The sequence below is a fragment of the Ostrea edulis genome, chromosome 1, assembly GCF_947568905.1.
Source record: "Ostrea edulis chromosome 1, xbOstEdul1.1, whole genome shotgun sequence".
In the NCBI taxonomy this organism is placed as follows: domain Eukaryota; kingdom Metazoa; phylum Mollusca; class Bivalvia; order Ostreida; family Ostreidae; genus Ostrea; species Ostrea edulis.
Window position 1 is genome coordinate 46,319,542 of NC_079164.1, and position 16,877 is coordinate 46,336,418.

Here is a 16,877-nt window from a genome sequence, read left to right on the forward strand (position 1 = left end):
AAAGTGCACCAGATATTGAGTGGACAATATTTTGTTATGTTCAGAGAACATATAATTTGACCTCAAAATCAATGGGGTCATATATATACTCCTTATGTTGAACCAGTGCCTTATGTTTGATGTCTGTTATTTAAAGCAAAGGTTCTCTAGATATTGAGCAGACAATATCTTGCTATGTTCAGTTTGACCCTTGTCCTTATGACCTCAAAATCAATAAGGGACATCAATTCCTTTCGAGGAACCAGTGTACCAAGTCTGATGTCTGTCAAGAAAAAGGTTCTTGAGATATTGAGACAACAATACGCAAGATCGCGACTACTGTTTCCGTCTTGGTTTTAAATTTTACTATCCCATTTGAAAGTCTCGCGAGATCCAGAGTATGCGAGAATTTGGGCATGTTGGTAAATAATACCGGTTCTGCAATCGATTCACCTGATTTTAACAATGGTGCACTATCATTGCATTGCAGTAGACTGTAGTAATGATTCAAAAAAAGAAACATAATACGCAGAAATGTCCATAAATGATAGATCTTAATGGAAATGTGTTTTTTTTCCCCCACTGCAGTCAGCCAGGAAATTCCCAAAGCTGAGAAGATCTTGGGTCAAAATGTATAACTTCGCAAGCCAAATTCAGGAGTTTATTTTTTCCTGTACCCACACGTTTTTACACCCCTTTCATCTAAACATGCTTTTAATTGTGGAAGGCACATGGAGGTTAAATCGTCTTCCGATGCAATGTTTGAATAAACAAAACAAAAAATGCCCAAGATCGACACGCTTTTTCAGACTTCTTTACAAGAGAGTTCCGATAACTCGGTATCTACGATCTTGCGTATTGGTCAACCATGGACCTTGTGACCTCAAAATTAATCCGGGACATCTACTTCTGTGGTGGAACCAGTGTACCAAACTTGATGCTTGTCAAGCAAAGGATTCTCAAGATATCAAGTGGTCAATATTTATGTATGTCCAGAGTAGTTTGACCATGTTACCTTAAAATCAATAGGGATAATCTACATTTTAGGTAGAACCAGTGTAATTTTGAGAACCAGTCTAATTTTGATATCTGTCGAGCAAAGGATTCTTTGACACTTGATCTACCAACTGACAGGTGCAGCTAACCAATAGAAAAATGTTCTTTTTTTTTCATAGTTCAAAAATCAAGAATAAGTTGAAACAATTGGATGCTGTATTTTAGGATCAGTGTTTTCTCTGAATAGCATAAATCGAATGACTGTGTATACTCTCTTAATCAACTCTGCCTACAGATATTGTTACTTTAGGAGATCAAATTAGTCCTATCCCATATTTAGCCCTTTGTCATGGAGGTGCATGTATTGTAGAGGCTCATGATTAATGTTGTTGAAGACCAGTGTGTGTTATGATCCTCAAACCATAGTCCTGTACTGCCCATCCAGTGACCGTAGCAACGGACATTAACATGTTCACCTTGAAACTGCTAGTGATTCAAAACTTCATCCATGGAGAAAACGCATAACACTAAAGTCCAGGCCAGTAGAAAATAGAGAATGAAAGTAAGCCAAAGCTTTGTTTGGTAGTGACTGTATAGTTTGCAGAACTGGAGCAATATGTGAAATGGAACGAGACGTGTGAAGGTATTTCTACACTGGGGGTAATTTCTCTGCTTGGAAAGTGTCATCAGGATTTCTTCTCATTCCCACCTTTTTCAGCAATTCCTAGTTCAGAACGTAATTCTTTTGAATCATAAACCCTGAAAATAAATTATTCAAAACATTTAGAAAACACTTTAAATCAACAGTGCATTTTGAAAATTTGTACAGCACTGCCATTAAAAATGCTTACTTAGAAAGTTGAAGACCGCCTGTGGTTTTGATCACATTTCTGACTCGTTCATGACAGTGTGCCATGGTAATAAACAAAGCTAACACACATCTGATCACCTCCTCTCCAACATCACGGCCTGTATAAAAAAAACCAAAAAACATGTATATTTCTTTTTTTCTCTGCCATGATAAGGCTTAGAAATAAGGTTGATCATGAAAGCAGGAAAATGAAGTACTGGTAGAATTGTGTCGATGAAACGAATATGTCGATCTGATAATCAAGTAAAAGGTTGTATAGCCAATAAATCATTTGGAACAAACTTTGATTTCAAACTTGTCACATTTGCACTTCAAAAATTAAGTAAACATCTGTCTGAAATCATCATAGGCCATGACCCTGCTGAAGGTCAACTGAATGAAACCTGATATGCTACTCTTAAATAGTTTATACCAAAAATATACAGTCATTTATACATACTGTGTTTCTACAAGCATAGTGAAAAAGGAATATAAAACTGAAGTGTAGGAAATTGTCAAAGTTCAAGGACAAATAGAAAATAAATCTGCTGAAAGTCTCTCAATTGGAATGACACTTAAACTTGACCTGTGATTCTTCAGCATCAAGCTGCGCACTAAACCATCAGCCCAATATCTGCAAGCATAATCAAGCTACGCACTAAAACATCAGCTCAATATCTGCAAGCATAATCAAGCTACACACTAAAACATCAGCTCAATATCTGCAAGCATAATCAAGCTACACACTAAAACATCAGCTCAATATCTGCAGGCATAATCAAGCTACGCACTAAAACATCAGCTCAATATCTGCAGGCATAATATTTGGTTTCAAAAGGAACTTCACAGTGCCACAAAAATTACACAAACTAAAATTAGTCAGGGTGAAAGGAGTGTTGCAGATTTTGAAACTGAAGAATTAGTTGCAATCTCACAAAGCTACTGTACATGTACCCATTTTCTCAACTCATGCAATGAATGGCATATTCAGACATTTACCTAATTCATGCAACTTTCTGAGCAAACACTGCATGAATTAGCCTAAAGTCAAGGAAAAGGAAGTGCTGATTTAAACTCTTATCCTTTGTATCCTTACATTTTATCATGGAATTGACATACAAGTTGTTTTTAGAAATGAACACATTATAAATAAATTTTTCCTTTACAAAAACTTTTAATTACCAACAAATGCATACTCCCCAATTCATTTATAGCTATAGTTTTTTCCCAGTACTGTAAAATGCTACGTTGCATCATGTAGAAATGAGAAAAAATGGTGACGTGTTTAGCAACACCAAAGAAAACTACAACTGATATGCTGCTGCATCATTCTAAGGACAAGCAAAACAAAAACTTTCCAAATAATGACACGACATAATATTGGTAACCTTGAGAAAGACATGATCTAAGTTCTAACTTTTTGTATTTTTTAAACTGACCTTGTACTGCAATGAAGACTTTGGCCAGATGTGGCATAATTCCCGATATCAGCGTAGCCTTCACTAATTGGGGGTACATCGCCGTGCAGGATGTCATAGCTACAATGGATGGCAGACAATGGTCATTTTAAATGGTTCTGACAAGCAAAGAACAAGACAATGCCTTGTTTAATCTGCTATGAATATACACTAAAACACACTTCTAACGAATTCATGCTTATTGTGAAGTGATATTTATTTCCCTACGAGAGGAAAATAATGAAAATTTTACTCTATGTATTGAAGTTTGAATAAAATGAACTGTTTTTCGCTGCCCCTGGACATTCACTTTAACTATGTTTTACTGTTTTTAATTTCGACTCATACCATGCTCTTGTACATGTATGTAAAATTTTATTCCTTTAGAATACAAGATGTAGGAATCTGATGTTCCGAGACTCGACTTGAAATTCTAAAGCTCACACTGACAGGGAAGTCCTACACATGTACATCATACTTTATGTATACACTATACATCATACTTTATGTGTACACTATACATTATACTTTATGTGTACATCGTACATTATACTTTATGTGTACATTATACTTTATGTGTACATTGTACATTATACTTTAAGTGTACACTGAACATTATACTTTGTGTGTACACTGAACATTATACTTTGTGTGTACACTGTACATTATACTTTGTGTGTACACTGTACATTATACTTTGTGTGTACATTATACTTTAGGTGCACACTGTACATTATACTTTATGTGTACATTATACTTTAGGTGTACACTGTACATAATACTTTACGGGTACACTGTACATTATACTTTAAGTGTACACTGTACATTATACTTTATGTGTACACTGTACATCACACTTTACGTGTACACTGTACATAATACTTTATGTGTACACTGTACATTATACTTTAGGTTTACACTGTACATTATACTTATGTGTACACTGTACATTATACTTTATGTGTACACTGTACAATATACTTTAAGTGTACAATGTACATTATACTTTATGTGTACATTATACTTTATGTATACATACAGTAGCCAAGTCTGATGAATATTTTGAGATTTATCCACATCCTGGGGATGCATGGCCATGATTTTGATGTATTTTAATGAAATGATTCCAATGTGTATTGTACCTTGTATTGTAAGAAACCAGAGTTGAGACGCCTCCTCCCAAAATGGGAGATAATGAGGAGAAACGGTCAGGACATCCTTTTTCCTGTTCTTGGAACTGTTGATGAAAGCACCTTTCACAAATGTACAGGCACAGATAAAGAAATGGACCAAGACATCCTCAGCAGCAACTGTCAACATACATACATGTATACGTATCAAAATCAAACAGAGAATGACCAGTTCATCAACCCACAGTGTGTAAGTTATTCAAAATCAAACATCAGAGAATGACCAGTGATCTACTCAGATTTGTATGTTCCCTTTTAAAATGTAACATGTTTGACAAGAATCATTATACTTTTGTGAAACAACAAAAGCACTGCAACTTGTGAATCCCCTTGCAGCTGTTGATGTTTAAATATGAAGTAGAATTCCATGTTATAGCAGTGTCACACTCACTCAAGCGATTCACATAAAATCATCTCTGTTGATGTTTAAATATGATGTAGAATTCCATGTTATAGCAGAGTCACACTCACTCAATGTTATAGCAGTGTCACACTCACTCAAGCGATTCACATAAAATCATCTCTGTTGGGAGATTCATGGTTTCTAGAATCTGGATTTGGTTTCAAAATAAAGGTACGTGTATAACAAAAATTTGGATTTTTTTGGTCATTAATGATGGCTTTAGTTAGACTTACCACTTCTTACAGCACAACTTTGATGTCTCAGGTAAAACATGCCCAGTGTTACCATTTTCAGCCACAATGGAGTAAATTCTGTTTTCCTACCTGCAGAAAAAATCCATTTGAATGTTGTTGGGATATGACATGAAGTTGGTCACGTGATCAAATCCTATAACGCCCGAAGGGCGTTATAGTAGATTTGATCATGTACCAACTTCATGTCATATCCCAATAACATTAAAAAATGATATTTTATTTCTTATATTTATATTTTCTATTTTGATTTGTGTTCTTACCGAGCTTCCATGATTATGTAGCAGATGACCAAAATAACGATCGTAGAACACAAAATATAGTTCGTAAGAGTTTTATCGAATAAAAAATTAGGAACAATATCAAAGAGAATATAAGATATAGATATTTAATTAAAAATGTTAAAAAAAAAGACGAAACGTGTAAAAATAAAGGTAATTTAGAGGGTAAAGTTAACTGAAATGACAAGAAGAGCGGAGTAAACTACATCCGTGATGTGATTTGGTCGCGATCAGCGATGGAGAAACTGGCGTCGGTCTAGTTTACCAAGTTGAAAACGCAATTGTTGATCACAGATTTCGACAGAAATTCAAAGGATCTGAGAGAATTGATGGTGGATATGATGGGTCAAGTTAATGTTAAGCTCTTAGTCAGGTTTTTGGAAAGAAACAACGGTATGTTCATCGTTAGGACTCGCGGTTGTAGCCATGCAGGAGACGATTCAAGACAGTAGGACAGATTTAGACCAAGTGCAGGTAGGTTGCGTCTTTTATTTACCTTCAGTGTGTGTAAAATAAAATAAAAATGAACTGACGGAGTTTTTGTTCACTTGAGAGATTTCTGTTGTAGGGATTTTAATGTCAGAAGACTCGCACCGGTACGCTGATATGAACATGTAAATTTTTCGAGCCTTGAAACCAGCCTCACTTATAATCATGCCGAGTCATAGCCGTGATGGAAGTTGCCAGGAAACAACAGGTTAACTTATCATCATGAAGTAAATAAATGTAGGCTTATAACTCTGCCTACATGTTTATCATGTTTTCGCTTCCAATATCATAGAACTTTATTTTATAAATTCGCCATGCAGAAGTTGCAGACGGTATTTAAAACTGAAACAACAGAAGGATATATGTTTAATGTTTCTCTTTTATAAATTTATGAAGTTCTTATTTTTTACAAAATAAACTGTATAAATATCCTGCTGCGTTTATTTCTGTTATGATGTCATTGCAGTGGCGGATCCAGGGTTTACGAAAGGGTGTGTGTGAAAGTCAAGTATTAGCCAAAATGCCTAGCCACTTTGGGTGCCAATCTGGAATTTTACTCACACTATTTCTATTATTTATATTTGTGGCGAGAGGGGGGTGTCTAAATCCCCCACTGCATTGCATAAGCAAGAAGCCAGGTGAAAATACAGGAACTAACTTTTGAAGCGGTGATCGTATTCATACGCAAGAACAAACTGATCACATGACCAATTTCATGTCACACGAAATTGAACATCAATTTCATTAGTACTGTCATATAAGGAAGTGCATTGGCAGATGTAAATATAAAGCAATGTATTTTTTTTAACAATCATTATAAATGGTTGGTTTTTGTACAAATAATTTCACAAGTTGAGTAGTTTACACATTACTGGAAAATCCTCATATTTTCTGGCAGATCCGTTTTTAAAATTTTCTTTTTAATTATAGTCTCTCAAAACCAATCAAAGTAATTGTTTTTTTAATTTTAAAATATATCATACAATTACCCGCCATAACAAAGAAAAAGAATGAAATAAATAGTAGAATTAATCAACCCACCCAAACTGGTCTCTATGAATTTACACCATATCATGGACTGTTAAATCATGTCGCTGTTTGACTTGAAGAGTTGACGATTCCTTACCTACCAGAGGAACAGCCTCCATAATAATCAGTGTCACATTTACCAAGTGTGTGCTTCTCCTCACCAAGCCTGGCTCTATTACAGCAAAGTTCAGGAAAATATTACACAACAGCTCCAATGCTTTCTACAAAACAAGCACAAAAAGGTTCAATACAGTTGATATGGAGGTACAATGTAGGAAAGTGAAAAACTGAACAATCTGCAGGGGTTCCACAGAAAATAATATCATATGTGTAATCAGCATTTTCTATTCCATAGAAAACCCATTAAAACACATATTTTTCTGTGTTTCATATGTTTTAATATAAATAACCTTAATATTGACTTGTATAGATAATCTATGGTGAAGATCATAATAGAACAGTAGGGAACAAGAGGTACTGTGAGCAATGCTCACTAAGAATACCCCCCGCTTACCCCAATCTCCCAAAGGGTGTTGGTAATAGCTATAAACTACCTCTTTTCTGAGTGTAAAAAACAAATGGCATGACAAACCGAACTATATTGCTACTTCGATGTCCAGTGCGCGTGACCTTTGACCTTTTGACCCCAAAATCGATAGGGAACATCTTCATCCCATGGGTAGTCCATATGTATGATATGGTGACTGTAGGTGGAAAGGATAACGCTTTAGAGCCCGGAAACCATATTGCTACTTCGATGTCCAGTGCGCGTGACCTTTGACCTTTTGACCCCAAAATCGATAGGGAACATCTTCATCCCATGGGTAGTCCATATGTATGATATGGTGACTGTAGGTGGAAAGGATAACGCTTTAGAGCCCGGAAACCATATTGCTACTTCGATGTCCAGTGCGCGTGACCTTTGACCTTTTGACCCCAAAATCGATAGGGAACATCTTCATCCCATGGGTAGTCCATATGTATGATATGGTGACGGTAGGTGGAAAGGATAATGCTTTAGAGCCCGGAAACCATTGCGTCTACAGACGGACGGACGGACAGACGGACAACCCGATTCTAGTATACCCCCCCCCAACAACTTGTTGCGGGGGGTATAATTATAGATAACCAAACTGTCAAGCATGAAAATCAAATTTGTGGCATTTTGTGAAAGATGAGTAACATTACACATCACCATAATGGCTAACTGCCTTTCAAATCAGAAATAGAACAAGAGTACCGCAAACACTACATAATACACTCATGAAAATGCTTACATAGGGTGTTTTTCTGAAGCCATAATTTATAGAACTTCGCTTCTGAATCAGATGATATCAGCCATCACCAGGCAGTAACATATTTTCTTTCCATTGTATGAATAAAGGGTCTTAGCTTAAAACTGTAACAGGAGGTAGATAGACAAATCAAGAGTTCTATGTGTAAAATATTTCCCTAAATTTGACCAAGATCAACAAACTGTAAATATTCAAAACGTCAAAGAAAATTAAAAATTGTAGAGAATCAAATTCCTTGCACTATGCACATCTTCAAGTTATTTACAAATACCCTAGCTTCTAAACAGTGAGAGGAGTTATAAGGACAAACAATGTCCTTTATCTAATTAATATATTTCCTCAAAATGGACTACCGGGTAGTTTAAACAATGACCAAGTCCATAAAAAGAAAAAAAGCCTGTAAATTGAAGAAAAATTGTCCAATCAATATGAAAATACCAGGTGCACATCTTCATATGGTGAGTAATGAGTGTACTAATTTTCAGAAAAATCCATGCACTAGTTTCTTAGAGCATGCACGGACAAAATCATGTCTACAGACAGTCATGCTGATTCCCATATACCCTCCCCCCTATACTTCGTTTGAGAGGGGGGGGGGGGGGGGGGTATAAAGATGTGCCTTAATTTAAATCCAAAGCCACACCTTTCCATAGTCCCTCTTAAAAACTTGATCTATAACAGAAAATACGTACTATCACATTGTCGTTGGTATCATCCACAAAATATCTTTTCAACATATGCTTCAAATAATAGTTCAACATGGGTAACAATTCATTGTCCACTAAGATTTGCCTAGGTTCATCCTCCGACGTCAGATGACAAAGTCCAGGCAATAAAAAGCGCAGCAGGTCCACACTCATACCGCCCTCGTCCCCTAGAAACGAGTCCTCATCCCCATCTCTTTGACTGGTGGCAGTCTCACTGCCCACATTCTCAGATGTCTCTTCCAACATATTTGTCACATCCCTTTCTGCATTTGAATCACTTCCAGATGAAAGACTATTGTTTGCACTGTCCGCATGGTTCAGCTGTGAATTTCCATCACTAGGATCTGTGTTATGGTTTGAATTGGCACTTTTCTCCCTGTCCTCCTCATCCCCATGTTCTTCTCTCTTCTGTTGTAGTATCACCCTCTTATGACCCTCTTTCTTCCCTTTCTCAGCATTTTCAGATTCTTGCTTTATATTTCCCACTCCTTGTTCCTCATTTTCTGCTTCTGACCCCTCATCCTTTATCTGAACATTTTTCTCCTGCTCTACCCCATTCTCCAAACTGAGGCACTCTGACAATGCAGCTGAAATGGCTTGAGTGTCTATATTCACCTTTTTCTTGATGTTTTCAAAACCGATATCATCAATAAAACTCTTTGTACTTGCATCTGTGTTTCCTTCCTGACCACTTAAAACATGGGAAAATTCCATCTGTAATTTGCTATAATGTAAAAAAAAAAAAAGAAAAGTCCTTTACAAACAGCAAAGTTTTACATAGCTTCAACTCTATGTGTATAGAAAGTTAACGTACATTGTAATTATCAACCCTCTTGAACCATTTTGTAAATGTTGATCACATACATGTACAATGTATTATATCTTTTTGACATACAAAATAAAGCAAACTTAACAAAATATTTTTAAAACGGTAACAATCTCAAAAGAATGTCAGCTACAAGAATCACTATTTGTTATCCATATTCTTAGGCTACAATCACGGACAGTATAGGATTGATTCTTACCATAAATGTAACAAGAAGGGTAGGATTTCATAAGTCTTGGATCTAAGAGCAGAAGTCTCCTCGGCAAGCCAGGCTCCTAAAACTCGAACTGTGGCAATCACAACAGGATTCTGATACTGAAATAATACTGATACTGAAATCATACTGATACTGAAAGCATACTGATACTGAATACGGATACTGAAATCATATGTTTTTCTTCTTCAAAAATTCTATTCACACAGTGCAGAATCAGTTGATTTGAAAAAACAGAGTAACTAACTATATGTATCATAAACACAGAACAAGAACATGGCCATTAAAATCACAGAATCCTTCTTCTTTTAACCTACATGTACACTGTACACGTTATAAGAAACACTAAAATTACATCTGCAATTACTTAGAACATCTGGACTAAAGTTTTGAAAAGTATTATAACGACCTTTCTCAGACCCCCCCCCCCCCCCCCCCCCCCCCAAATACCCAACAACCTCAAAAGTAAAATACTTATAAGGAAGGCTATGTCCAAAACAGTTTTGCAAACTTGTGTCTCTGGTATTTACATTCATGTCTCTGATATTTACAGTCATGTCTCTGATATTTACAGTCATGTCTCTGATATTTACAGTAATGTCTCTGGTATTTAGTCATGTCTCTGATATTTACAGTCATGTCTGATATTTACAGTCATGTCTCTGATATTTACAGTCATGTCTCTGATATTTACAGTCATGTCTCTGGTATTTAGTCATGTCTCTGATATTTACAGTCATGTCTCTGATATTTACAGTCATGTTTCTGATATTTACAGTCATGTCTCTGATATTTACAGTCATGTCTCTGGTATTTAGTCATGTCTCTGATATTTACAGTCATGTCTCTGGTATTTAGTCATGTCTCTGATATTTACAGTCATGTCTCTGATATTTACATTAATGTCTCTGATATTTACAGTCATGTCTCTGATATTTACAGTCATGTCTCTGGTATTTAGTCATGTCTCTGATATTTAGTCATGTCTCTGATATTTACAGTCATGTCTCTGATATTCACAGTCATGTCTCTGATATTTACAGTCATGTCTCTGATATTTACATTAATGTCTCTGATATTTAGTCATGTCTCTGATATTTACAGTCATGTCTCTGATATTTACATTAATGTCTCTGATATTTACATTAATGTCTCTGATATTTACACTGATATTTACAGTCATGTCTCTGATATTTACACTGATATTTACAGTCATGTCTCTGATATTTACAGTCATGTCTCTGATATTCACAGTCATGTCTCTGATATTTACAGTCATGTCTCTGATATTTACATTCATGTCTCTGATATTTACATTCATGTCTCTGATATTTACATTCATGTCTCTGATATTTACACTGATATTTACAGTCATGTCTCTGATATTTACATTAATGTCTCTGATATTTACATTAATGTCTCTGATATTTACATTAATGTCTCTGATATTTACACTGATATTTACAGTCATGTCTCTGATATTTACACTGATATTTACAGTCATGTCTCTGATATTTACAGTCATGTCTCTGATATTCACAGTCATGTCTCTGATATTTACATTAATGTCTCTGATATTTACACTGATATTTACAGTCATGTCTCTGATATTTACACTGATATTTACAGTCATGTCTCTGATATTTACAGTCATGTCTCTGATATTTACATTCATGTCTCTGATATTTACAGTCATGTCTCTGATATTTACAGTCATTTCTCTGATATTTACATTAATGTCTCTGATATTTACATTAATGTCTCTGATATTTACACTGATATTTACAGTCATGTCTCTGATATTTACACTGATATTTAGTCATGTCTCTGATATTTACAGTCACGTCTCTGATATTTACAGTCATATGGAGTACAATATCTCAATTCTTATCAAATCTAATTACTTATACTGATTTTGGGGAATGTTTTTCTTTGAGAAAATAGTTTTGGATGAAAGGAATTTTTCTTTCACATACATGTATTTATCCTGAAAAGATAAATCTGATATAAAAATTGTCAAAGCCTATGCTCAATGTATTCTAAGAGAAGAACTGCATAAAAAATATCTTGTTATAACAGATCGAAGTACACATACACTTGAGATTTATACTTACTAAACTAGCAATGTAAAATTGCAGTGATAAATACCTACATACAGAAAACAGAAAGTACTCATACCTGTCCTTTGGCATTGTTTTCGTCTGATAGTTCTTTTAGGAAGAAGATTATGGAGTGGAAAGCCCCTAACATGGCAGAGTGAAGCTGTAGGATTTGTTTTTCATCCAGCAGAAGACTTGGAGAGGTGGTCAGGTAAATAATTATGTTCTCCAACAGATGATAGCATGCACACAGCAAATCGGCCTTCTCAGAAATCTGGTGAAATATACCTCTGGTACTATACTATTATCTCTCACACGATTTTTTTTACTAGTGTTTTAGAAATAGACCACACACCTACTTTGGGGTAAAATTCATGAACTTTAATGACCAAATTACAAATTCACCAAACATTTTCCTTATCTAATATCTGTTTTAAAGGGTGTCCGGGTAGCGCTCTCACTTCTCACCTCTGCAACCTGAGTTTGATACCAATGGGTTTCCTCCGGGTACTCTGGTTTCCTCCCACATAAATGACCCCCTAGCGCAAACATCCATGCATCAAAGGACCCCATTGGAAATAAGCTTTCAAGGATTATCCTTGGTATTTATGTATGTATATTTGTATGTATCTATATACCGAATAAACATCTTTTTTTGTTCAATGAAACAAGGTTAAACAATGATTTTAGTTGCATTGGTTTTTTTTACAATATTATTTAGATTTATGATCTAAATCAGGCTTAGATTTCTTAGAAAAATCTCTAAGTTAGAGTTTTCTTATATTTGAGCAGTCAAAATTTGAGTAAAATCTCAGACCTAAGTCGAAGTTTCAACTTATAATTTTTTTCTCCAGAAATCCAGGCCTGGATGCAATATGACTCAGAGGTCTAATGGAATGAGTTGAATATTGAAAGATTGTCACCAGCACATGAATGGGTATATGTACGTATGGCTAATAATCAACTTTTCATAGACTGGGATCACAACCATCCATCAAAATATCAAGAGTGAGAGAGAGCTCTTTCAATACTTGTGATTTCCATTAGTGGAACTCTTCACATTAAAGTCACATAAAGTCGTGCTAATGGGACAACGTAAACATTAGGCACACGTAATCTGACATTGAATTCAAATTATATGTATAATCAACTGCAAACCACAACACTGTTCAAAATTCTAAAGTTAAAACAAATCAATTATTTTAACTAGAAAAACTATGTGAGGGAGCACAGGTACAGAATTTGCTAAATTTGACAGATAGTAAGTAATTTATTTCCAATTTCCAGATATAAAGCATCAACCAAAAGAACAACTGTAAAGGAAACAAGAGGCACTGTGAGCAATGCTCACTAAGAATGCCCCCCGCTTACCCCAATCTCCCAAAGGGTGTTGGTAATAGCTATAAACTACCTCTTTTCTGTGTGTAAAAAACAAATGGCATGACAAACCGAACCATATTGCTACTTCGATGTCCAGTGCGCGTGACCTTTGACCTTTTGACCCCAAAATCGATAGGGAACATCTTCATCCCATGGGTAGTCCATATGTATGATATGGTGACTGTAGGTGGAAAGAATAACGCTTTAGAGCCCGGAAACCATATTGCTACTTCGATGTCCAGTGCACTTGACCTTTGACCCCAAAATCGATAGGGAACATCTTCATTCCATGGGTAGTCCATATATATGATATGGTGACGGTAGGTGGAAAGGATAATGCTTTAGAGCCCGGAAACCATTGCATCTACAGACGGATGGACGGACAACCCGATTCCAGTATACCCCCCCCCCCCCCCAACTTGTTGCGGGGGGTATAACAAGAGGTCCATGGGCCACATCACTCACCTGAGTCACCTTGGCCCATATTTAAAGATTTTCCCTATATATTCGCATATAAAATTTTCATCCCTATTGTGGTCCCAACCTACCCCTCGGGGCCATGAGTTTTACAAACTTGAATCTGCACTATGTCAGGAAGCATTGATGTAAATGTAAAACCTTTCTGGCCCAGTGATTCTTCACAAGAAGATTTTTAATGATTTTCCCTATACATTTGTTTGTAAAACTTTGATCACCTTTTGTGGCCCCATCCTACCCCCGGGTGCCATGATTTTTACAAACTTGAATCTGCACTATGTCAGAAAGCTTTCATGTAAATTTGTACATTCCTGGTCCAATGGTTCTCGAGATTTTTTTTTATAAAAATGGCCCCACTCTATTTTTGCATTTTTGTGATTATCTCCCCTTCCAATGAGGCATGACCCTTCATTTGTACAAAGTTGAAAAGTCTTCACCCAAGGACCCAGTATCCAACCCAGAGGAAAGTTGGATTATCTGTCAGTGGTGTAAAAAAGAAACTTAAAGTTCATACAATCGAAACAAAGTTCCAGGCTATAACAAAAGTCGAAAAAGGCACAGAATCCAAGGCAGCAATATTTTCTGTTTCCGTCTTCATTATTACAGTGATCGGTTTATCATTTACAAAGTGTTACACAAATCCGGGTATCAGAAATACTGAACTGAACGTAATAACTGACTATCGCTAAGATAAACGACCGTAATTTGTAAAATGTAAATGTTGCAGTATCAAATAGTAATACATGTATATGCATATGTACAATATACATAATATATATGTGCCGAATCAACTTCTAATATAAATATATATAAATATATATATATATATATATATATATATATATATATATATGAATTGAAAAAAGGGGGAGGGCTGTCAACATTTTGCTTAAGTTCCAGTAATCTCAAACTTGATCACAAGACTTCTTCATTGACACACGAGTAATCAAAGCACAATAACTTTGATGGGCTGGTAATAAGAAGAATTTGCACTGAGGAAATAGGTTATAGGCATCAGCCTTACATTTACTTTGGGGCCATTTAAGACTGAAACTTCATGAATGTAATGTGGCTTTAAGTATCACAATACCCATCACATGTGTTTCAAGACATACCTTATCAATTGGATAATTCTCCAGGGTCATCCTGACCTCAATACAACTGAGGTGTATTATCATGAGGAGGACCTTGTTATCCTTCATATTAGGTGGCAAAACAAATTCCATTCCAACTCGATCTATCAGGGAGGCCACCAGTTTCAGGGCTGGTTCTCTTTGTGCTTCTCCTTTAAAATAAATGGTAAATGTTAATTGAATAAATGAATAAAAAATCCTGGGGGCATTGCGAGAGTCTGCTAAGCAACTTCTCACTATCCAGAAGAACAACTCCAAAATGGCAAAAAAGAAAATGATGAATTTTGAAATCAATATGTCATTAAATGTCCATACATGTAATAAATCCAAATTTCATTTGATTTGGTCAAGACTCCATTCATATCATTATTGGGAAATCATTGGGAAACAAAGAAATTGGCAATTTTACCATTACCTAACAATGAAACAATAATTATGTCATATTATAATCAGCTCAGGAAACATCATACTTGGCTTTTATCAAACAGCATATGACTCAGGGAAACAAAAGAAGAATCCGTAAAATTCAAATCTTTAGTTACATTTCCAAATCTCAAATGATTTGGTTCAGGATCATCCAGAGACAAACTGCTGATGCCCCTTTGTCCACCCCACATCAAATAATAAGTCTCCTAAATTTCACACAGAAAACTTTTGTCATAATATCTCAGATACATGTATAAATTCAACAAGAGGCCCTACTTGGCCTTATCGGTCACCTGAGAACTAATTAAAAGACCAAGGGCTAACAATTTCCTGCTCTGAATATCTAAGCTAAATTCTAATAATTAGCAACAGTATAAAATGTGTTCTTCAATGTCCTCAAAAGTGCATACACTGATGAAAGGCTTTACATAATATATGTATTATCATTAAATGATATCACTAATTTGGACCCACCCTAAAGTCATAATGTGCGAAATTCACCATTTTTTGTACATCCTTTTCTGCTTCTCTTATATATGTATACTGTTTCAGTAAACTTATATATGTATACTGTATCAGTAAACTTATATATGTATACTGTTTCAGTAAACTTAGGGAAGTCCTTCAAATGATAAAGACAATAATCACTATAATAACCACTTTTCTGGCCTAGTGGTTCTTGAGAAGAAGATTTTAAAAGATTTTCCCTACATGTATATATTCCCATGAAAAACTTTGATCCCTTATTGTGGCCCCACCCTACACCTGAAGAACATGATTTAGCAAACTTGAATCTGCACTTTGTCAGAGAACTGGCATGTAAATTTGAACTTTCCTGGCCCAGTGGCTCTTGAGAAAAAGATTTTCCCTATATATTTGCATGTAAAACTTTGATCCCTATTGTGGCCCCAACCTACCCCGGGGGGCCTGATTTTAACAAACTTGAATCTGCACTATGTCAGGATACTTTCATATAATTGTAAACTTTTCTGTCCCAGTGGTTCTTTAGAAGATTTTTAAGGATTTACCCTACATATTCCCATGTAAAACTTTTATCCCCTATTGTGGCCCCACCCTACCCCTGTATGCCATGATTTTAAAAACAAGAGGCCCATGGGCCACATCACTCACCTGAGTCACATTGGCCCATATTTAAAATTGTTACCTTTATATATATTTGCATGTAAAACTTTGATCCCGGTTGTGGCCCCAACCTACCCCCAGATGCCATGATTTTTACAAACTTGAATCTGCACTATGTCAGGAAGCTTGCATGTAAATGTATGCTTTTCTGGCCAGGTGGTTCTTGAGAAGAAATTTTTTAAAGATTTTTCCATATATATTTGCATGTATAACTTTGATCCCCTATTGTGGCCACAACCTGACCCCAGGAGC

At 35.7% G+C, this 16,877-nt stretch overlaps 1 protein-coding gene across 1 annotated transcript in view; it reads right to left on the minus strand.

The window, feature by feature from the left end:
- Positions 1-1,177: 1,177 nt before the first annotated feature.
- The window catches only part of LOC125654756 (neurochondrin-like), a 26,758-nt gene continuing 11,058 nt past the window's right edge, over positions 1,178-16,877 (minus strand). The window contains exons 10-19 of the mRNA XM_048884794.2: positions 15,039-15,208; positions 12,146-12,340; positions 9,953-10,068; positions 8,913-9,651; positions 7,023-7,146; positions 5,109-5,198; positions 4,425-4,592; positions 3,265-3,363; positions 1,827-1,944; positions 1,178-1,734 (exon numbers count right to left, since the gene is read on the minus strand). Coding sequence (XP_048740751.2) covers positions 1,662-1,734; positions 1,827-1,944; positions 3,265-3,363; positions 4,425-4,592; positions 5,109-5,198; positions 7,023-7,146; positions 8,913-9,651; positions 9,953-10,068; positions 12,146-12,340; positions 15,039-15,208 — 1,892 coding nt within the window. The 3' untranslated portion in view covers positions 1,178-1,661. The remainder of the gene's footprint in view (positions 1,735-1,826; positions 1,945-3,264; positions 3,364-4,424; positions 4,593-5,108; positions 5,199-7,022; positions 7,147-8,912; positions 9,652-9,952; positions 10,069-12,145; positions 12,341-15,038; positions 15,209-16,877) is intronic.